Source organism: Mauremys reevesii, linkage group 19, assembly GCF_016161935.1.
Source record: "Mauremys reevesii isolate NIE-2019 linkage group 19, ASM1616193v1, whole genome shotgun sequence".
NCBI lineage: Eukaryota > Metazoa > Chordata > Testudines > Geoemydidae > Mauremys > Mauremys reevesii.
The window spans coordinates 17,592,230-17,616,488 of NC_052641.1; the positions used below are offsets into that span (position 1 = coordinate 17,592,230).

Sequence of the window (24,259 nt, forward strand, 5' to 3'; positions counted from 1 at the left end):
AGGAATATTATTATTCAGAGGAATAAAACCTTTAAAAAAAACCCAGTAACAAAGCTGGTTAGAGAGGACTCGGAAGGACAGCATGGAGCAGCCCTAAGTGGGACTACAGAGTGTTGTGAAAACAGCTGTGGCAAGTGTGCTTTAAAATTTAAATGCCCTGATGCTGGGTTCGTTCTAGGTGATGTCAGCGGATGACACGTGCCAGCAGCTGAAGGGGACGATGGCACAGCTGCTGATGGCTTGCCCTTTAAATGGTCTTCACATTCTCTCTCTCTCTTTTTTTTTTTTTAAACATTCCTGAAACGCATTGGCGCTCAATGGGGACAAATGCCCTGTACCGCCAAGCAAAACACCCTTTGACACGTCTCACTCTTGCCCAGCATTTTTGTAAACAGGCTGTTATGGTGTCAAGAGAGAAGCAACATATATGGGTCAAGTTTTTAGTTCCCACTGAAAATAGCAGAGTGTACATATGTGTATTGGAAAGGAGAATAGGCCTCATTTGGACACAGATTACATGCTGGCACAAGGGGGTATAGGAATTCGGTTGTACCCACGCATGGACCTTGAATCCAGGAGCCCAGAAGTAAGCAGACTGCAGGCTTGCTTTTCTCCACCACCTCCCAGTTTGGCCGGGAATGGATGGATTAGCTCCACTTCCTCAACTCATTGGCCAGGCAGAGGTGTCAGCCTATGTGTATGTGCTGCTGGGATAGCCCAAGAGTAATTTACTCCCCACTGCAGCTAGGAGGAAGCAAGGGAAGACCTCTGACTCAGAGGGGTGACAGGGAGTCACAGCGCCCCCCAGGGTTACTCTTGTTCATTGTCACTTTGTGGATTTTTTAGGTTTGCCATCATTTTTCAGTCAGTGAAAACCAAAAAAACATTATTTTTGGTTTTCAAATAAATAAACCAATTTTTTTTGACAAAAATGAAAAGTTTGGTGAGAAAATTTCCATTAGCTCAAAAAGCCATTTTTCCATTAAAAAAAAGTTTTAAAGAAAAAATTGGGACCAGCTCTGGGAGGTGCGGTTTACATGCCACCCCTGCTCTAGCCCGTTGTATGTTAACATTCTGAGTACTTTTCCATGGAAACCACTTACTTTAAAAGTATGGGTCACTTTACTCAATCTTAGTAGTAATTGCTTTCAGCTGAAATCATTGGACTGCTCTTGGAGTCAGGTAGAGCTTGACAGAAGAAAGAGTGCCCAAACTTGGCCCTATGAGATGGCAACAGACCAGCTGTTTGTAATGGTGCTATCTGGCCTTAAAATCTATGAACCTTAAATGGACGTGGTCCGTGGAAAAACGATACACATGAGAGTTTTTGTTGCTGATCTGCAGCTTGTGTCCTTTTACTTGTCTGAAGCTATTTAAGTTCTAGACTTAACAGTGACCATGAGGGTGTGATGGTCCACCACCTAGAAAAGAACGTACCAGCTGCAAAGTCTCCTTCATTATTTTCCTGCAACAAGCAGAGACCTAGGACTGGCTGTAATCCTTCCATAATTTCTCAGGTAGGGTGTTAAGGCACACTAGTCATTCAATGGGTGAAAACCACACAGGAGTCCAGCAGGTAACAATCCGTTACATGTTCTTATTTTGTCATGTGTGTGTTCTGACACAGTTAAAATTCATCCTATTTCTTAGTAATGCCCTAAAGCTTTGCACCGTGGACCATATAGCATCTTAACTGCTGGAGATCTGTCTGAAATAGCGGAGCAGTAGAACTTTTCTGAAGGTAAAGGACTTCCCCGGATCCCGGTGTGTTGAATAAAGCTGTATGAAAGGAATCCAAAAGCCAAGCAAACGTTGTGCTGCTAATCTACTCAGTGGCCTCTCTCGTTTATTATGGCTTTTTATTATAGCCCTGTGGCTCCCCTCCTAGCTTAATATCTTTTCCTTGGAACCTTGGAGAGATTCTCAGCATCTTTTCAGTCCAGCTGTTCTTGTGAAGCAGGGAATAGGAATGTAATGCTTGAGCAATAGTCCTGTGGTTGTGGGCTCAAGTAGAAGATTGTGGGTCATGCTATGAGCTACCGTCTGTTTCTTGTACTGATAGGACAGGCTCGTTATCTCCCTGGAAGAGATCTCGCTGAAAGGGATGCTTGGAATGAGAGTCTTCTCTCTAAAACAATGTAGCCATGGTGGAAGCGGAGAGCTCGTCAGTTTGGTGGATTAATGCATTTGCCTGCCCGCTTTGGAGGTCTGTGTCCAAATCTTTTCTTAGGTTACAAGTGGAATGAGTTTGCTGGGTTTCATCCCAGTCTCCTCTTTGTTTGCATCACAGTAACCAGCACCCAGCTTATCCTGACTGGCCATTTCTGTTCTGGAAAGGTGTTGGAGTGGCAGAGCAGCAGGCAATGCAGTCTGGGACTGATGTGCATTTGCAGGGCTGTGTGGGGCCGCAGACTAGCATGGCAAGGGGTGTTGTGGTCAGGTTTGAAGTGCATTGGGGGCCCAGGGAATGCTTTGGCAGACCTGTTTTCAGGAAGCTTGTTCAAAGTCTGCCCACACAATGCATGTGAATCCCCTGCTTTTATAAGTAATAAACTCACCACAAGCATTTTAAAACTTACTAAATCTTCTCCAGGGTTCTCCTACCAGCCAACAAGGCAAAGCTGTAGGGTCGCACAAGCCACGTGGTTTTTCTGTTCCCTGAGATAGATGAGCATAATCCTGATAATCCTCTATCTAATCTCTCCATCCTGTTGTCATCACCATAGTTCCTGGGTTGGAATGGTGTGAACACTCCCAGAAAATGAATTTCACCACAAGGATGAATTTTTGCCACGAGTATTTGGGCGTGCCAGCTACAGTCGTGTTCTCCACAAACATTTGTACTAGTGCCATCACACGAATGTTTGTGGGAAGCAAATTGTGCACCTGGCCAAAGTGAATTTGTTTAAAAATACGGCTGAATATTTGTAGAATTATTTTTCTTTGCCCAAGCTCTACTTGGAACCTTTTGGAAAGGAAACCCAGTTGGCTGATGGATGCTGTAGGTGCCAGCCATGGAAAGTGTTCTACTGAGCAATAAAAAGTACTATAGTTCTCAGAAGCAAGAAAACATTCCACAGGTTGTTGAATTTTTTTTTTTTCACAGCTGCAAACCCCGGGCCTGGTGTTTGGTTTGAAGCCAGTGCTTTAGGCACCAATGGGGAAAAAAACACATCAGGTTGCACATGTGTTCCAGCGATTAACAAAAAACCCCCCAAAAAATACACCAAAGAAAACAGCAGGGCTGGGAAGGGCAGGTGGCTGGGTAACATCAGTAGTTGTAGCCCTGGGACTGCTGTTAAAAGACCTTTGTTCAAACTGCAGCCAATTTAAGACAATGTGTTGGACACACAGGCCTTTCAAATGTTGATGGGAAATGTTCCACATGACAGAGGCTACATTTTTTCTCTTTCTTAAACAAGTAGGAAATCTCAATGGATAAGCAAGTTTTCAGCTCATACACTTGATACTCATGGAAAGCAAATTTTAGATTCATTTTCTGTGAGCATTTGCACCACTTAAACTCAGATACTAAGGTGACGAAAGCAAGATGGAGTGATAGACCCTTAGATAACATGGCATAGGCATGAGAATAAAATAGGGCAGTGGTTTTCCACCTGTGGTCTGTGGACCCCTGGGGGCCTCTTCACCTCCATTTGAAAATTTTTAGGGGGTCCACCACTGAAAAAAGGTTGAAAACCACTGGAATAGAGGATAATTCCTGTGCAGGAAAGGCCTCAAACTCAGCTTGGGACCAAAATATTTATTTAGCTCAGCGATACTCAGAGGCTTAAGAGCAGTAAGTGGTTCTTTAATGTGCCTCCTGTGGCTCTTTGCAGCACATGATATTAAAACATGGGGTGATTTAATTATTAACCAGTCTACGTTATTAACCTATCAGGAGGCGTTTACTATGTTATCAAACAATTGTCGTTGATAAAATAATAATACTTGGTCAGTCATTTTGCTGTAAAAATTATATACACCTCTACCTCGATATAACGCTGTCCTTGGGAGCCAAAAAATCTTACTGCGTTATAGGTGAAACCGCGTTATATCGAACTTGCTTTGATCCACTGGAGTGCGCAGCCCCGCCTCCTTGGAGCACTGCTTTACTGCGTTATAGCCGAATTCGTGTTATATCGGGTTGCATTATATTGAGGTAGAGGTGTATATATATAATATATAATGAATTCACACTGCTGTGGCTCTGGCTTCTGAACCAGGGAGGGCTGAGTATCACTGACTTAGATTGTAAATTCATTGTGGCAGGGATTATGTATATAGAATAGCATCCTGGTTTTGGTTGGAGTCTCTAGACCCTACCATGCTGCAAATAATTTAATATGTTGATGATGATGATAATGAGAGAACCATAGAGGGGCCTTCGTTGTAGAGCGTTCATCTAGATTTTGAACACCTCTACAATAGGGGATGTTGGGATCTGAATTGTAGTTCAGCCCAGATTTGGACACAGTTGTTCACATTCCAAACTCTCCCCAACATTTCCGGGCGTTTGAGTTCTGGAGTCTGGGCTCAGGCCCATCTATTAAGAACTACAATGTAACCATCCATGGGGCCAGTTGCTCAAACTGGCTAATAACCCACCCCACTGGATTCCATGGGACTCCACATGTAATTGCATGGGAGTATGGTGCTTTCGGCGAGGCCCTTAGTAACTTGCCCCGCATAGCAGAATCTAGCACACACCATTGCAAGGTTTTATTAAGCCTTGTTGTTGCTCAATGTATTCTGCCAAACATAAATAACTAACTTTGGGCTGGTTGGTGCAGGTCCTCAGAGCAGAAGTGAACAGCTACCCTTCCACCAGTAGGTGGGGCTCTAGGCAACAGGAATTACTGTGGGTGATTCCTTTTGGTCTGCTACAGAGAACCATGTAGCAGCTGAATGCTTTGTGTTGAGATGCAATCCTTCTGTACTGCATGGACTCAACCACATTTTGGGTTTATTTTGCCGTGTCTTTGTTTCCAGTACATCTTTCTTCTGTGTCCCCCCCGTGTCAATCAGGCAGAAGATCAATGTTATTTTGCAATATGGGTAGATACGTTTGGAATTTCTCTAGACTTTCCTCTGTCTTTGCAAGACAGTTGTCTGGCTTTTCCATTTCTTCTCAACTCCAGCTGTCACATCTGTTTTCTTGGAATTTTGAAGCTTTGGTGTTCCAGTGAAATTGAATCTCCGGTTGTTCCTTAGGGAATGGAGCTCACTCTCATTCTGCTTCTGTTGTTATGTGTATCACATCTTCATAAACAAAGCATTGAGGTTTATTGGGCTTGCATCGTCAATCAGAAGTATTTCCACTCAGCCAATCAGCTAAGTAGTAATTTTCTCTTTGGCTTTAACTTATATTAGAAAATAATCTTTTCCTGCCTCCCTGGAGAGGGGAACATAACAGTATCTGATTAAAAAAATCTCTCATTACATACATGGCTCTTCAGGGCTCAGAGCCATTGCAAGCACCCGAGGTGTTTGTGGTACTTAATAAAAATATAATTTACATGCATGCTCCAGCACAAGGATCACCAGAAATACACAAGCTGACAGGTGTGCCTACAATGCATTCAGAGATCCTTTTTGCAGGCACAACTGTGAGCTAATGAACCTTGACTTCTGCTCTTGCCAGTTTCCCTTACATAGCTCTGCCAATGCACCTGTGTCCTTCTTTTTTTTATTAGTGGAATAAATTGCCACTTAAAAACCTACATACCCTGGAAGGTCTGGCCTCACTCTAGGTAGCTGTAGCTGAATATCTGCCCTTTAAATCCTCCCTCTCCCCAATTCAATAAGCCTATTATGCAGTCTGCTTTGTTTCCCCTTCTTAGGCACAGACCTTTTCCACGGTTCACTTTCCCCCACCCCATTCAGTGTCCTTTGTAACCATGGCAATTTGTCCAGGGGAGAGGGTTTTTTTGAGTCACAAAAGTTTTCTGTCGTTCAGACACAGAGTCCTTGGAACGTCCTACCCCCCCTCCCCCCAGCAAACATCATTAAACAAAAATACTCAGTGCAAACAGTACTCCCCACCTTAATAATGGTTCCACGTCATCCCCCAGATTTCCACATCCTTTGGCCATTGTTCAATACGCTTGACAGCCACTGCTCAGGACAGACCGGCGCTGGGAAAGCAGAGGTGCAGCATCACAGTTATGCGAGGATCCAGGAATAGGATAGGGCAGGAGACAGGAGTGAGGTGAAAGGGCAGAGCTGGGTTGCTGGGGGTGATTGGAAGGCAAGATGCATTTGCAGAGCTGTGAAAGGGTGATCGGGACTGGGTTGCAAAGGGTATTAATAGATTAGGATTACCTACCCATGCTATTAATCACTCATTTTCAGGAGCCCCAAATCTACCCCACAATCCCCAGGGTTAAACTGTTCGTTAGCGTGCCTACATGTTCCTGTCAGAGCCCTACATAGGGTGACTAGACAGCAAATGTGAAAAATCAGGACAGGGGTGGGGGGGTAATAGGAGCCTATATAAGAAAAAGACCCAAAAATCGGGACTGTCCCTATAAAATCGGGACATCTGGTCACCCTACATGTACAAACCACTTCCTCACGAGGCTGAAGCCACCATCATTTTAGATTGAACTCACCATCCAGGGCCCATCGGCACTGCTTCTCTGTCAGCTGCAGGGGCACGGGACCCTCACACACAGGTTAGGGATCCAGCTCCTGCAGAGAACAAAAGATCAGAAGCACAAATGTCTATTGTGTTATGACCCCTTTGGCACTGTTGTGCCACCCCTCCCCTGTCCTCCTTTTGAAACCCTTGTCAGGGCACCATTGCATCCTGTCTGTTCCCAGCTGCCAGAGCAGCTCATCGTGAGAGACCCTGAGGCTGCCCGGGGTAACACCACAGGCCCAGAATAGGGGAGGAGCAAAGGTGGCAGTTGAAAGTCCCCTGAACAGTGACACGAGAGTCAAGTCCCTCTGACAAGCCTATTACAAAGGCTTAGCATCTAGGTAGCCCATTCCATCCTCAAAACACCTCTCATGCATTAACTCATCAACTCTTTCAGACACCCCCGTGGTGAGGGAAGGATCATGAACCCCATTTTACAGACAGGGAAACGGAGGCACCCAAAAGCCACAGATTGAGTCAGTGCCAGAGCTGAGGAGCTGGGGCTTTCAGGTGGGTAGGCCTTTGCTATCATTCCCTTTGCTTTGCATGGTGGAGGGAGGGATACTGTCGCCCATGACGGTGTGGCTGGTAGACACTCTTCCTGCCTGGGTCTGGGTTATGGGATGCTGCCTCTCCTGAGATAGGTAAATTCACTCAAGCCAAGAGTAACGCTTGCCAGCTGTCCACATGCCCAACACTGTGGCTGATACATCATGCTTGTTCCTGTGCTCTCGCTAGTTATTCATAGCCACAGGTAATGATCTAACATGGGGCTAATTTGACCATGCGTGGCCATTGTTCAGGAGCCTGAGTCTGTGAAGATGGAGGGATGTCTGGGCTGAGGGAGGTTGGCCGCCTCCCCGCTGGACACTGAATCTGTATGAAAAGGTGTGTTTCCAAAGCACATATGCCAATGAGGTTGGTCTTGCTCTTGCCGAATTTGCGGAGTTTTGCAGATGAAAGTCTGTTTGTGGTCTCCTCAGAGTGGGTTTATAAGCACTTGGGCGCATGCGCTCGCTCCCTCACGTGCGCTCACACACACTTCTGTCCTCTCTCACGCACTCGCACGCTCTTTCCCCGCTCTGCTCTAGGCCACTCAAAGGTAGGTGACCCAGGCCAGCGCAGTGACCGAAGGCCACATCTTACTTTTAGTTACATTTATAGCGGAAGGGTGCATTGGCCATGCTGGAGAGCTACCTATACCAGACCTTTTCTTAAGGTCCTGTGGTTTGATTTTAAGCCTATAATTACCTTGACAGTGTCCCATTGGTCCTGTACAAATGAGGGTCAAGGCTGACCTGCGAGTGCCTTATTCATGTTATCCAAGAAGATCTTTTTTTGTCACTAGGTTTCTGTTATTTGTACCCTTCTGGACATTGCAGCTCCTTTGAGTGTCATCTTAGCTGCTAGATTCTGAGGTTCTCTTAGCACAGAACCTGTAAAAAGAGAGAGCTGACACTAGCATTTGAGAAAGGGAGATAGGTGGGCGGAAGCTGGCCTTGTCGGGGTGGCCTGGATCCTTCAGAAGAAAGACCCTCCAGTCTCCTGAAAATGCATCTCTCTCTCCTCTCTTTGCCTCACTGGTAACAGTTAAGAGCAGGTTCCTATACTGAGATATAGACAAGTCAGCTTTGCCCAGGGCTCCTTGGGATAATCCAGGGTAGGTCTGAAACAGCGTCCCCCAAAAGAAAGTGTGAACCTTGTAATAGCCCCTTAGCCTCTTTGCTAACGAAGGTGCTGAAGGTAGAAAATAATGAAGGATCCTACACTGGGACCCAGGGGCCTAGCTTTAGCCTCTACCTGCCTCAGCAAAGATGAGAGCTCCTATCCCCATTGTCACTTTCATCCGAGCCCTTAAGCCTTTCATACCGATGGCAGGTGGTATCTCACTGTGTAGATTGAGGGCTTCTGGTGTTCTCTGCTAATCTCTTATTAGCCCCTGCTTGCCTGGTGGTGAGCCCCCATGTCAGTCTCTGGGCTAGTTAGACACCACCTGACATCTGGCACTTGTGGATGCTGCATATATGTTACCAGTGTGCCATCCTGCCCTGTTTCATTAAAAGAAAAGGCCGGGCACTTTTTCATTTTCACAGCTATAAGACAACCCCGAGCAAACTATGATTCACAAGGGAGTTCCTCTCAATTTTGTGTAGGAATATGTAATATTTGGGAGCAAGTAAAATGAACCAGAAGAATCTGCCATAGAAAAGTGGCCTTTAAAGCCAATGGAAATATGTGGACATGCCTATAGTATACACCAGAGATCAGGGTGGCCAACTTGTGGCTTTTGATGTGTTCAGAGATGCTTTTAATATAAGGCTTATGATGATAGCAACTTAGTTGCACTGGCTTATTTAATTTGACTAAGCACATTGCAAACTTTAATGACTAAAAGTATCATACGAATGTGAGGTAGGTTACTATTGTCCCCACTTTACAGACAAATAAACTGAGGCACATAGTGATTGGGACAGTGGCAGAACTGGAAAGAGTATCTAGTGTTTTGACACTTAGGGTTTAGTTAAAACATTACTATTTATTATTTGTATTGAAGTAGTAGCAAGGAGCCTGAGTCATAGACCAGGACCCTAATGTGCTTGGTGCTGTACAGATATAGAACAACAAGACAGTCCCTGTCCCAAAACCTCACTCTGTCTTGATTGAGGCGTGAGTGTGTAGACCAGCTCGACAAAGAATGTTTTTAGGGAGCACACTGATCTTCCATCCCATCTCTCTCCTTTGGAGCATTAAGTACATCATGGCTCAGATTCTGGGGAGCCCGGTACTGGTTATTAACAAAGGACACAACCACAGACAATGAGAAAGGTAGAGTTTGTTTCTAGAGCCCTTTGTTATGCTGATTTCATCTCATCCCATCTTAAGTCCCTGGGCAGTATGTTCTCTGTATCAGAAACAGGAGCTGCACGACGAGTCAAAGCTTCCTGGGAAGTGGATGAGTTATTATGAACACCTGTACAGACTGAGCATCTTGGTCACCCCTGTAGATGTGCCTTTTTTTTTTTAAACCTTCAATCTTCAAATGCCCAGCTGAGCAGGAAGCTGCCATGTGGTTCTGAGCTGGCAGAATCCATTGCATAACCCTGCTTTTCTGCAATACTACGTGCCTACTGCTGGGCTAAAGCCAGCATTGTATCATGGGCCACTTATCACATCCTGGAAACCAAAACCAATGCCTAAGTCAGATGTGTGTTAGGGATGGTCCTGAGTCATGGACTTCAAATCCGAATTGACCTTCCTCCAAGCTCAGGGGTGCTTGGATCTTGAATTCAGCTTGAATATAGGGACTGACCCGAGACACAGCATTTGGTTCTAGCGGGCAGCTCTCCAGAGTTCACTGGGTATGTTCCAATTCTGTGTCTTGATCAGAGCTGATAGCTGCTCTGTGTGCGTCAAAGTCACAGGGAGATGGGATGCTAAGGGCTCGATTCAGCCCCTTGACATATGCAGAGCACCTTACTCCTTGGGTAGTGTGACTGTGTGTTACAGAGCTGGAACCAGTCCCTAAGGGTCTGTCTACACAGCAACTAGACACCCGCTGCTGGCCTGTGCCAGCTGACTCAGGCGTGCAGGCCTCGGGCTGCCGGGCCATTTCATTGCTGTGTAGACTTCCGGGCTCAGGCTGGAGCCCAAGCTCTGGGACCCTCCCACCTTGCAGGGTCCTAGAACTCAGGCGCCAGCGGGTGTTTAGTTGCTGTGTAGACATCCTCTAAATGACCAAAGTGCTGAGCACCCCCGCCCATTGCTGAGTGCCCTCAACTCACATTGAGCATAGAGGATGCTCAATTCAAGTCCTTAGTGGGGTTAACTTCAGTTAAGGCATTTTTAAACCCATTGCCTCTGCCGGCTGCTCCCTGGCAATACACACAGTTGTCTTTTGCTCTCATTAGGCAGGATAGGAGATGATTTCTTAGTGTCTGCCTTTGCCTTTGTTTGCATTCTAATTATGCACAGCACCGTTTTGGAATGGAAATGCTGACAGGCTGTATAATGTACAATTCCAGAATTTTCCCTCAGAGCCGTAGTCAGGATAAATGCTGTTATTAATATTGATGTGACGGGCTCGTATTGCTGCGGAGACATGACATCATGTTGACAGCTATGTGGCTTGTTTACAATATGGGAAGGTAACCAGCAGACTGTCAGAGATGGCTTGTTTAAGGAGACTTACTAATAGTCACTTAAAAAACTCAGTAAGTGTCAGGCCATGAGCTGGAAGCTACGCATTGCAGTAGGTCGGGAGGCTACATACCTGCTTATTCTCTTGTTAGGGTCTCCCCAGGTTGTGAATTTTTCTCCATGTGATAGAATCAAGTTGCATAATCTTGATTTGGATTTCAAACATGGAAAGAACCCATCACCTTGGGATACTACAGGGGACTGATTCCTAGACCTTCAGAGCTAAGAGTATGAGTTGCTACAGCTTCACCTAAAGGCTGGTTGGGACTGGTAGTTGGCTTATATCTGTGTGGACCGTGTGCAGAGGGGGAGCCTAACTCATACTGAACAACGGGGTACATCCATCCAAAACTGAAGGTGTTTGGAGTTGGTTCATTATGCAGGTGCAGGCCATTGTCAGAATTAGAATCTGGATCCAGGTTCACCAGGTGGAACTTCTTCCCTGGTGCCTGGGGTACTTGGATAGAGGTTCTAAGTTCTGACACCACTCTGGAGTGCCCGTCATAGGAAACCACCACTCAATTTGTTCTCCCCTACTGAGATGCTAAGAGTTCCATGGGCTTTCATAGAGGTGACTTGAAGTTCATTGGTGACAGGCCAAGGGAGCTTGGCCTGCCACTGTCTGTGCCGTGCATGTCCAGTGGATACAGAGAGGATTCCAGTCTCGAGAGCTATCAACCCGACACTTTTCAGAAGCCCTATATTTACTTTCAAAGTAAAACAACAACAAACACACACCCTCCAAACATGTATGCATCAGAAAATCTGTCACTATTTCGTACAGCTGCATCTTTGTCTCAGTTTGAGCACTGCATTTACTATACTCTCTCTAGTGGTAAATAGCATCTGGTGCTTTTGTTCAAGCCCCAATCAATGGAGTTTTGCAGATTTATAACAACTGAGAATCTGGCCGTGGTATATCATTAAACCCATTATTAATTCATATTAAAAGGATTATATGTTTGGGTTTTTCTTGCACCCACACAGAAAGCTAATGGACCATCTCTATTCTCCACCAATACACAACAGTCACAAACAGCCCCAGCGTGATAGAGAAAAGTCTGAGATCCTCAGCCTACGTAGATCTGTTTAGCTCCCTTTGAGGATCTGGTCTTTCATGTCTGTGAATGAAAGTTTCTTCCACTTTAATAAAAATAATTATCAAGGTTTGGGCTACACACAGATTTTGTAGGATTTCAGCTAGGAGGATGATTTTTTTTATCAATATACTTCTACCCGTAAAACCCCTAGTGTGGAGGCAGTTATACTGGTATAAAGTCACCGTACATTTTGTCTTTATGGGGAAATTGACTGGCATAGCATAGTTGAACAACTTTTCTGCCATAGCTATTCTGGAATAACGTACACACTGTATTTCAAAATGAAACTGACTTTATTCTGGAATAATCACTCCACTTAGGAGGCAGAGGAAATATTCTGGAATGAAAGTGATTTTATTCTGGAATAGAGGGCACTCGCTGGAGGTGTGGGCTCTGGGATGGGGTGAGGATGAGGGTTTGGGATGCAGGATTGGGCTCAGGACTGGGGGTTGAGGTGCAGGAGGGGGTTTCGGGTGCGGGGTCCCAGCGGCATTTTCTGCAGCTCCCGGAAGCCGCCAGGCCCCTCCATCCCCTAGGTGCATGGGCGGCCAGGGAGACTCTGCACGCTGCCCTTGCATCTGCAGGTGCCGTCCCCGCAGCCCCCACTGATTGCAGTTCCCAGCCAATGGGAGCTGCAGAGCAGGCACTAGGGGCGGGAGCAACGCGCGGAGCCTCCCTGGCCGCCCATGCGCCTAGGGGCTGCTAGGACCTGGCTGCCACTTCTGGGATTGGCGCAGAGCTAGGGTAGGCAGGGAGCCTGCCTTAGCCCCAGCCCCCACTGCGCCGCCAACCGGACTTTTAATGGCCCGGTTGGTGGTGCCCATTTGACTGGGCGTAAAGCAGCTCAGCTTCTGTGCGTAGACAAGGCCTCGGATCCTTCCTTGACACGGTAGGAAGGCTTGCGTGTTCCAGTGACCCTGAAAGCAGTGCCGGCGAGTGACTGAACTCCTAGTAGGGCCACCCAAGCTGGACTGGTCAAGGGGCTGTAAGCAGGCGAAGAGCAGTCCACTGGCCTGCTGGGCTGGGGGCTGAGCGACAGGCCAATGGCCGATCCTCATGACAAAGCTGAGTTAGAGCAACCCAGCCCGGTGTCCATTCCGGGACGGCAGAGCCTTGTTCGTGTCCTGAGTGACGTCTGACGGCTCGGGGAAGGATTCATATTCCGACGGCCTCAGATGCCCTTTGCTTCCCTCTGGCTGTGCTATAAATCTGCGCGCCTGGCTGTGTGTCTTGCGTCGAGAGAAGAATGTGGCTGTGCTCTCGGACAGCGTCGCCCGGCCGGCCCTCTCTTGGAGGTGGTGGGGCCGTTATTGTAGAATAGCGTAGTCCTTTCTGTCGGCCCCACCGGCAAGCCTGTGCGGCTGTCTCGCTCGGCCTGGCCTGGCCTGGCCTGCCTTCTTCCCCGCTAGACTCCAGGGGCGAACGCTTGGCTCTGCTGGCTCTGTGTATGTGTGTGTCTGTCTCTCTCTTGGTGAGGAGAAACGCATGCGTACAGCTCCCCTCTCCACTCCTCCACCAGCCTCACTGCAGGAAACCAGCTGGCTGCTGCTGGCCTGCATCAGGGGAGCTGAGCGGGTTAAACCCTGGGCTTGGGGGGGGAGAGACATCTCAGGGTGAGAAGTGTGAATTCCTCACAGTCTGTCTGACAGCTATAAAACCGACTAAAGCTGACTTGGGAAAGCCACTAGGCAGCTCCTCCTCGCTGGAAACCCAGGCTCTTTGGCTGCCCTTTGAAGTTTGAGGAGAGAGAGAGAGAGAGAGGGAGGGAGAGAGAGAGAGTTTGTGTGTCTGCAGCTCCTGCTCCTCCTTTTGCTGCTGCTGCTACTCACTCTTCCCCCCACACACAAGCCTTTGCACCTGGTGTCTGGAGCATCTTCAGCCTTAAAACAAACCCCTTGCACCTTGCTGGCACTTCCCAGGTTTTCAAGGTATGGCTTATTTATTGTACTTTCATGGCAATGATACACAAGTTTTTAAATATATTGATTTAGAGGAAGAAGAAGAAAAAAAAAGAAACCAAAATATGAAAAGACAACCCTCTTCCCCCTCAAACCAAGCAAAAACTTGTTGAAGTGCCAGAAAAGTAACCAGCCCCTTTAGGTTCAGAGAGGCTGGTTTCCCCACCTGGATTCCTCGCTTTGGAGCTAGGTTAGACTTTGTTGGAGTCATGTTATGTGTCAGGAGACAGTTATATAACCTTGTAGAATTATTGGATGGGAAAGATGTTAAATCTGTCTCTCTCTGCTTTGCCATCAGGACACTGGATTTCTCGCCTGTCCATAGAATCATTGATTGCCCTTCAGTTTTTGATAGGTTTTTATTTTAGCTGGGGTTTTCTCTCCTACTCTGCTCCCCTAAAGATTCGGTTTATTTTTTTGACTGAACAAAGGATAACCCCATAGCAAGTTGTTGTATTGGCTTTGGACCAGCAGTGTCTGGAAGTCTTAATGAAAACCAAGTGTAAGGCAAATCTCAGCCACCTGTCCCCAGGACACACAGCCAAGAACTCTGGGCTTCAATTAATCAGTGGACTCAGCTTTGGAAACCATCTTCAGAATATTAAGTCAATACATAGGGGTGGGGGGAGGAGGAAGAAGAAAACTAACTGATGATCCTGTTAAATCAGCCACCAGCCAAATTTGTGGTGACTTTACCCCTAGGGCCACCTTCCCAAAACTGCTACAAAAGCTCAGGTGAGGAAATGGGGAGAGTATTCAAGGAGTGGCAGAGATACTTTTATGCTCCAGACCTGATTGCAATCTTCCACCCCCCTCCATGGGCAGTCTGGGTCTCACTTACCTTCCCACTTTATTGAATATTTACTTTTTAAGGGAAGTCTAGTGTAGGAGAGAGGTTTTTCCTTTTGAACATGTGGTGCTTTGATTGCCTTGAAACATAATTTCCTGAACTTGCTCATCTCTGTCTCCCACAGTGGGGGTTCCACTTCACTCTAAAATGGAATAGGGTATTGCACTGCATTTTCTTTAAAGTCATGTCATTCTGGGTTGCTGGGTTTTCTTTTACTCTTCCTTCCAGAGATGCTGTAGGGGACAGAAAGGAAAGGCTGACATTTGTGATTTTAACTTTGGAGGATTTCTTTGCTATAGGAACAGCCTTTTCCATCCGCAGGAACTAGCGTAGAACAAGAGGAACTGCTACTGAAAAAAGGAAAAATAAGGGCTGTCAATTGTAATCCCTTTTTCATTTTAATTACTGAGTGACAATAGCAGAAAATATTCAGATGATCTTGCTTTTTAAATGTCCAGCCATTTCTTCTCCTTCAATGTTTCCTGCACAGCATTTGCAACTTTTAAAAGCACCGACATGCTCTACATTTTGGCTAATTCTCTTGCTGTCAAGTGCTTTCATGCAATTCTTTCAGAGCCAGATCCTCAGCTGGTATAAATCGATGTGACTCCATTGTCTTCAATGGACACAAGCTGGTGATGGAGGGACCAAGAAGTGAAAATCAATTAGACTGACTGCCACACTGAGGGGAAACATTGATCTCAAATGGAGCTACGTTGATTTACGCCCATTCAACATCTGCCCCTATATTTTCTTTTAATTAATTAACTGTATAGCAGTTATGGCCATTGTAAAAGTCCATCAGTCCTTTTTACAAGGTAGTGGTTCTTGCTAGTAAACAAATCCTTATTCTTGTTTATGATCACGGTTATTTTGCCTTTTGGTGATGACGCAATAAAACAGGATAGCTGATGCTGTGCCTTCTATCTATCCCAAAGGGCAGTGGCTCTGACACTGTAGTATGGATCTCATCTCTAAAAATCTGCTGCTAATGAAATTACTCCCGCGTTTTGAATGGCATACATTTGGGCCTGTTGCTTTACAGAATGAAAATAATCAAATGGCGTTGGAGCAGCATCTTCATCTGTGAAAGTTCTCACCTGAAGGGGACCCTGGCCATTGTCCTCTTTGTAGGAAACATTGCCTTTGTGATATCTCAGGTAAGTGTACCAACTTGGCAGGTAAAATGCTGGTGCTGAAAGGATAGCTCCGTGTTTACCTGGCAGACTGGTTTCTGAGCTCACAAAGGGGAATAGGCATGTCCCATGAGCCCAGGTATTCTCCAGCACACACATCTTATTTTGACGCTGCGTTTTAGAATCTGCAAGCAAAGACTCTTGAACATATGCGTTAGTTATTCCATTGGCAGGTTTTCCTTCTGCAACTTGGATCTCATTAAGAGGGAATCTCACCTTATCCACAGCGTTTACATAAAATGATACATCATTTTGCATGTTCGTTAGGTGGAACAAGTTCATTCTCCCTGGTTCTTGGTCAGTTGCCAGATTTTTGGATTCCTTTTCATAGAACTTCCTTTTCCTTTCTCAAGAAAAACAGAATTTATCGAGCTCTGTAGCCAGGAGAGTGGATAGAAACATAACCCCCCAATGAAAAATTAATCTTCTAGCCCCACGGAGATGATAAATCCTATGTTTATTGAGAAAGACACTTGCTATGCATGTGTGGGTGCAGAGTGGCAATCCATTAAGATCCCTGAGCCAGCATATGGATGAGTGTGGATGAGCGGGAATGGTGGCAGAGCCATAGATAGCATTCCCTACTGCTGCTCCCCGATGGAAGCAGTGTGCATCACCCCTGCACCTGTTAACAGCAGTGTCATCAAAGGAAAGCTGGGGCCTGGGAACATCTCCAGAGTGTCAGGCCATGCACCGAAACAGGATGCATTAAGTGTACCCACAGCCTTTGTAGCATCCAGGGAGATGGTTGGGAAGAGATTTTCTGTTCTCTCTTCCACTTCACCACCCATGCGTCCACACAAGGCAGATGAGGGTTTTGCTTTGGGTTTGAGAGATGCTGTTTCCATTGCTTTTGTAATTAAACCGAAGAACTGCTATATTGGGTCAGACCAATGGTCCAGCTAGCTCAGTACCTTGTCCCCGACAGGGGCCAGTACCGGAACATCACGGGGAGTGTACACAACAGGCCAGTTGGAGTGATCCACCCCTGCCTTCCACTCACAGCTTCTGGTAATCAGAGGTTTAGGGTTGCCTTGGAGCATAGGGTCCCATCCTTATCATCTTAGCTAATAGCCATTGGTGGACCTATCCTCCATGAACTTACCTATTCTTTTTTGAACCCAGTTATACTTTTGAACTTCACCACATCCCATGGCAATGAGTTCCACAGGTTAGTTGTGCATTGTGTGAAAAAGTACTTCCTCTTGTTTATATTATACCTGCTGCCTATTCATGTCATTGGGTGACCCCTGGTTTTTATATTGTGGGAAAGAGTAAATAAAGAGTAAATAACACTGCTCTCTCACATCATTCATGATTTTGTAGATCTCTGGCATATCCCCCCTTAGTGGTCTCTTTTCAAAGATGAACACCCCTAATCCTTTTAGTCTCTCCTCAACATCCTGCATTTGAATTCAGTATGGCCCAAGGATCAGAATGTACTGAAGAGTTAAGGGTACTGTCTTCATCTGGGAGGTTTTGGGGCCCCTCCTGACTCCATCATACCTCCCATTTTAAGTTAATGGGAATTCTGACTGAGTGAGGACTGAAGGGGAAAACCTAGGCCTCTGGGAAGTGTAGAAGTTGCATAAGGCCCTGGATTAGAGCTGGTTGAAAATTTTCTGACAGAACAGTTTTCCATTGGAAAATGCTGATTCCACAAAAATGTTTTGCAGGAATGCGTCCATTTCATAGAATCATAGAATATCAGGGTTGGAAGGGACCTCAGGAGGTATCTAGTCCAACCCCCTGCTTAAAGCAGGACCAATTCCCAACTAAATCAACGAAATTTCATTTAAAAAAAAATCAAAATGATTAATTTTAATGGGGTCAAAACATTTAATTTCAATCTTACTGAAATGTTTCATTTTGATTTTTTGTTTCAAAATTACTTTTGCATTCTGAAATGTATATTATATTATATTATATTATAAAGTAAAAATCAAAATGAAATGGTTAGACTGACCTGAAACATATTTTTTCAGAAAATAGCATGACACGGGAGTTTCTGAATGTTGACGTTTCGTTCCAATTTGGAACAAAAACACATTTTGAAATTGTGGAATTTCCCATGAGACGGCACTTCCAGTTCCTGCACAGCTCTACCCCAAGTGTAGAGGGAAATGCTGTGTCTCTTCTGTGTATAGGGGCCCATGCCATGGAGAAGCCACTCAGGTAGACTCCTCATCCCCTCTGCGCTGTGATTCTGTGCACGAGTGTGCCGCATGGGGCAGGTTGAGGAGAACATGGCCTGTGAGCTGCATGGATCCACCACGGCAGGCTGCAGTTATGGCTACCATTATGCTTGGATACTTTGGTGATGGGTGCTATAGAAAACCCCAAGATAGGGAAGTTCTACAGGCAGATTGTTCAGGGTCTCCATGCCCTGTTCCGCAGTTGGAGGGTGATCCCGTTCCCCTAATACGCTCACCTTTCCCACACTCAAAGCCCTCTCGCTTGGGCTTTGCCCCAGAGGATCCGGTTTTGGCCCTGAGTGGGGTCTGCTGTCTTGGGGCCTGGTATCTCTGAGTGCAGAACTCCTAGTCATGCTAACTTGGCAGTGTAAATGTTTAACGCCTCTTCTCTTCTGAACATGAATGCCCGGCATTGTGAATAGGACAACGCGCAGACGTCAAACAGCCTCGAAGAAGGAGCAGATGTCACGGCACACTGGTGGGGGGAGTGGACCAAATGGACAGCATGCACCAGAACCTGTGGGGGAGGTGTCAAATCCCAGGAGCGGCACTGTCTCCGGCAGAGGTACTGTCAGGATCATTAAGTGACACACGTGTACTCCATGGGCAGAAAATTGTAACACTAGCTACCTGACCTATTAGGCAAACTGCACAAAATTCTGCTCTCGGTCACATTCTGGCAACCCCACTGAAATCTATGGACATTAGCCTTCGTATCCCAGAGGTGAATTTGGTCCAGTAAATTACACCATAGTAAATGTGTCATTGGTGAAATGTGCTGGATTGAAAGCCCTGGAGAATGAACATCTATGTCTGTCCATAGGACAGGCACACACAAGCTTGCTGTCGTGCTCCAGTCCTGAGCAGGAAGGGCCCCCTCCGAGGGTGAGAAGGCTGTCACCTTGGTCTTTCCATTCAATGAACCTGCGGCCTTTCTGCTCATGCAAACAAACAGAGTGTCTGTCAGGGCCAGTGAGACTGGATGTTTTTATGAGGCGAATGTTTGTCTTCTAGGAGCTGGGCTAAAACCACCATCTCATTCCTCTCAAGCCACTAAATTAATAGAGCCATAAATTTTAGAGCCATAAGTGACCATTAGATCATCTAATCTCACCCCCTGTATAACATAAGTCATGGAATTTCATGAAGTTATTCCTGTATTTGCTCAATAACTTGTGATTGACTAAAGCATATAATCCTGAAAAAGATCTATCTATCTATCTATCTATCTATCTATCTATCTATCTATCTATCTATCTATCTATCTATCTATCTATCTATCACATTTCATGTCTAAATAGAGTAATTAACAAAAGTTCTGTGAAAAGAACAGGAGTACTTGTGGCACCTTAGAGACTAACAAGTACGCCTGTTCTTTTGGCGGATACAGACTAACACGGCTGCTACTCTGAAACCTGTCAAAAATTCTGTGGTGGCTTGAACTGTAACTTAGCAGTTAAATAGAAGCCTGCTCCCGCAGCCCCTGAACTAGATTGCCTTTGGGGCAAGGACTGGCTGTCTTATGTTCATAGCACCTAGCACAGTGGGGCCCTAGCAGACTGGAGCCTCTGGGTGCTACCGTAATAAACTTAATAAGCAATGATAGTAATTGAAATAAATGGCATCAAGTTTAAGGCATTGCCACTATTTACGGGAACCCCTACAAAAGACAGGGAATGTGGATTTTATTTGTCAAAGATTCTAACCATCATTTCTTTATTCAGAAGAAAGTCAGTGAGTGGGCTTGCTAACAAAACTTGCACTGGGACATCCAAAAGATACCAGCTCTGCAAAGTACAAGTAAGAATATTCTTTTCTCATGGGAAATGTTCCAAATAATGTATTTTTAATCCGGATCCCTTAATACAACAGTATTTCTGGGTAGCTGGGAAACTGACAGGCATTTATCTTGTCACATGTCCAAAACCAAGTGACTGTATTTTGATTCTTGGCTTTTCGATGGCTCCCATCACTGCAGTATTTGAACACCTCACAGGACCCCTTTGTGGTAGGGAAGCGGCATTGTCCTCCAGTTGACAGATAAGGGATTGAGGCACAGAAAGATGAAGTGACTTGGCCTCATTTGCAGAGTAAGCCTGTAGACGAGCTGGAAACAGAACCCAGCTCAGCATCTTAGCCAGTTATAGCTCATGGTTGGAGGTAGCAGCTGCACCCCGTAAGTGAGGATTTTGGTTGGCGGAACTGCCTCTTTCCTTGTCCCCGGGTTGTGGGACCACAGCGAAAGTTTCAAGCAGTGCCTGCACAGCCTCCCAACTCCCCCGCAGCAGAACTGCCCCAGCACCGCCGTGTGTCAGGTGCTCTGATGACGACTCCGGTGGGAGCAGAAGGAGCGGAGCTACCTTGCAGAAGGCACTCAGCACTTTGCAGAACTAGGCCCTTTAAGACATAGGTAGCAGCCAGGCTCCATGGACTGGAGCAGGCCATGACATGCTAATTGTGGAAGCGGCCAGTTGAGGTGTGCCAGAAACCTTTCCTGCGTTTTGTTTTCATCAGGATATTAATGTATCCCATTCTAGGAGTGCCCTCCTACCGGAAGGAGCTTTCGAGAGGAACAGTGTTCATCATTTAACTCCCATGTGTATAACGGAAGAACGTATCAATGGAAACCTTTATATCCTGGTAACAAGACATTCTTTGTGTGTTCTATAACACTTAGCCAAAATATTTTGATAGTTACAATGCTATATCCTTCAGGAAGACTCAGGGACACCACCTGCCCAGGCTCAAAGGAGCATTCTGCAGCTACAAAGCACTTTAAAAAAAATTACAAATTAGCTCAAAGGCTGGATCTTGCAGTCCTTTCTCGGGCAACACTCCCATTGACTTCGGTGACTCTGGACTTGCAGCTTGAGTGTTAAAGATCTAATAGACAAGAGAACATGGGGAGATTGACTGTTTCAGCAATTAGAAGCTGGTTTGCCCAAGCAAAATGTCCAGTGAAGAGTTCAGTGTGGCCACGGAACTGACTCATTTCATTTCAGTGACATTTGGTCACACACACACACATTACCGCTGTAAATAGCTCTCTGGTTTATCCAGTGTCACTGAAATGAAATGAGTCAATTCAATGGTTACATAGGATAAAACTTTTTAAATTGCCTATGTGACCTTGGAGCCTACATCCCATAATCAGAAATGACTCAGGCACTTAGCTATAGATTTTTCCATCAGACTTTGGCTCCTAAGGACCAGATTTTTAAAGGTATTTAGGCACCTAGAGATGCAGATAGGACTGAGTGGGATTTTCAAAAGCATCTAGGCATTACCTCCCATTGACTTCAATGAGAGTTAGGCACTTCTGAAAATTCCACAAAGGACCTATCTGCATCTTTAGTTGCCTGGATAGCTTTGAAAATGATCTTTGACAATCTGGCCCTGAGTGCCTAAGGCTCAGATTTTTAAAGGTATTTAGTTGTTGTTGCACTCAGCATTGCAATGCCCAACTGATTTAGGAGTCTAAACCTCATTTTCAAAATAAGAGTTAGGCTCCTAAATCAGTGAGGCATTGCAACACTGAACACTGCAAAACCTAAATACCTTTAACAACCTGGGTCTAAGTCTCTTTTGAAAATGGGAGTTTATATCCCAAGGTGCTTTTGAAAATTTTACCCATCATGACTGGCCCTTGTCTGGGGGTGACAGGAGAACCCTTATGTCACCTTGTGCAAGAGCCAGGGACATTCAGGGGAGCATTGGGAGCGCTTGCATCACCCTAACGGGGGCAGGGAGGAGGTGGAGCCAGGAACCTGCCATTCCTTTTACATTAAGAGTGGAGCAAGATGCACCATCCAAAAAGAAGGTGCTGCCTGCGGACCTGTATATATCAGGGAGCACTTGTGCCTCATGCCTTCTCTTTGTCCCTCCTGCAGTGATACAAGTCCATGGAGCACCCCAACCCCTGTCCAGGTCAGGCCTGTCTGGTAGAATGTGGCCCATAATATGAAGGTGGATAAATGATTCATAATCAATAATTTCTTTGGCCAATTTTGCCTCTTTTCTGTGGCCAGGTAGAAATTTCCACAAATATATTCACTATTGGAAATTATTCACTGGAGGGTTTCAGTGAATAATTCTTGATCTGTAGCTGGCATGTGAGATTCTGAAAAAGGCTATTTTGAAATTCATGCTGTTTTAATGGGATGTATAGGTCAGCTGGTATATTTCTGTTCCCTGACTAGTTGAATGTAACTCTTAGAATCAGGTTTCTGGAGCAAACATGAATTTGCAATTTGCTTTCTGTGAATATTCTTCAATAGTCACTTAAAATTCACTGTTTCAGTGAATGTTCCTGCCAGTGGATTTAGCCACCTGAATATCTGTGGAAAGCAAATGCAGTTGGGGGAAGGGAGAGAGGGTGCACACAGCCCAAATGAGTTAATTAACAAATTCAAATTAAAACGTGTCGGAGAGTTTGCAGTGCTTGTCCATATACAGCTGTAAATCTTATTTTATCTCTGTGTTAGTCTACCTATTTAATCTCCATAGATATAAAAGTATATATTAATATATATAGTTATTAGATATATAACATTGTGTATACATATGACCGAGCTATATATCATGTATATTTAAGCACACATTTGTATTATACTGCAATCCCTTACACAGGTGAGTAGTCTTTACTCCTGCAAGTAATCCCATGGATTGCTGTTAGCACTATAGTTTATAAATACACAGATTTTTCAAAGCTGCCTTGGAGATGCCCATCCGCTAAGCAGCTTTGAAAATTCTCAGACATAATGTGTATATAATTGATGACATTCGTGCATGGTATGATTTGCAGGAGGTAAGGACCACTTCCCAGTGCAAGGATTTGCAATACTGGGCCTGTCATGCTATCAGAACTGCAATCCCTAATCTGGCTTCCAAACTCTGGCGGTGGGAGCTCCTGAAATGTGGCTAACCGTGCAGTTCATCGTACCATTGATGTTGTTATCTCGCTTAGCAGACATTAGTTGACATTGGTAGGATGAATGATTGTGTTTCTCCTGTTTTGAATCTATGTTTATATCCTTTCCCCTTAGATGACTATGTTCACATTTCTAGCAAGCCCTGTGACCTCCATTGCACCACTGTGGATGGTCAGAGACAGTTAATGGTTCAGGCTCGGGATGGAACATCCTGCAAATACACTGATTTCCGAGGGGTTTGCGTGTCTGGAAAATGTGAGGTTGTTAAACATTATAGCAAAAATATTGTCAGTAGCATTCAGAAAATTACAATGGGTGCAATATTTGCCTGGCCCTCAATACTCTATTTACCGTTTTTCTAGCCAATTGGATGCGATGGGATTCTATTTTCCACCCACATGTTGGATAAATGTGGGGTTTGCCAAGGGGATGGGAGTAGCTGCACTCATGTAACTGGGAGTTACAGAAAAGGAAATTCTCATCTCGGTAAGACTTTACATTACCCTTTCCCATATTTATAGCTTTTTTGGTACATTAGTTTCAGTTTCAAAATACTACCAAATGCCCTGTTGTTTTCTGGGTTTCTTTCCTTTTTTCATGTTCTGTCTTTTTTTAAGACGGTCACTCTTATGTTTTAGGACAGGGGAAACCCTTCTTTTAAAGGATACAGGTACCCTAGCAAGGATTGAGAATTACACTGATCCAAAATCTGAGCCTCATTACACTGAATCTTGGAGTTATGCAGCAGAGTTATATAATGGACCAATCTTAGTTTTAAGGTTTTATTTCTAGCTACCACTAAAACTAGGAATAAATGCTTTACAACAATGGGAAGCTAGGATATCTGTGAAAAACTAGGATTCCCAGAGTTAGTACAGCATAAAGCATTAGAGCCTAATTCTTCTTTCACTTACGCTGGTGCAAATTAGGAATAACTCCATTAAAATCAATGGTTGACATCCTCAGCACAGCTCTATTGGCTTCAGTGGAGCTACACCAATTTACACCTGCTGAGGATGTGGTCCGGTAGTTACACTGGTATCAAATCAATGTAAGAGAGAGGAGAATCAGGCTTGTCATCCCAAACAATGGTGGCTCCTGAGTGACCAGCCAAGAAATGCACCAATGTCCAACTATGCTGTAGCTAATAAAAGTTTTCAAATAGCCCTTCTTACAGCAGTTCATTGTA

General features: G+C 45.2%; 1 protein-coding gene across 3 annotated transcripts in view; it reads left to right on the top strand.

Moving 5' to 3' along the window:
* The window catches only part of ADAMTSL2 (ADAMTS like 2), a 101,513-nt gene that overhangs the window by 41,364 nt on the left and 35,890 nt on the right, over positions 1-24,259 (top strand). For 2 of the 3 annotated variants that reach the window (XM_039507080.1, XM_039507078.1), the window contains exons 2-7: positions 15,794-15,908; positions 18,562-18,704; positions 19,864-19,939; positions 20,677-20,779; positions 23,185-23,330; positions 23,433-23,556. In XM_039507080.1, the coding sequence (XP_039363014.1) occupies positions 15,795-15,908; positions 18,562-18,704; positions 19,864-19,939; positions 20,677-20,779; positions 23,185-23,330; positions 23,433-23,556 (706 nt within the window). In that variant the 5' untranslated portion in view covers position 15,794. The remainder of the gene's footprint in view (positions 1-15,793; positions 15,909-18,561; positions 18,705-19,863; positions 19,940-20,676; positions 20,780-23,184; positions 23,331-23,432; positions 23,557-24,259) is intronic. The other variant, XM_039507079.1, reaches the window with a different exon arrangement.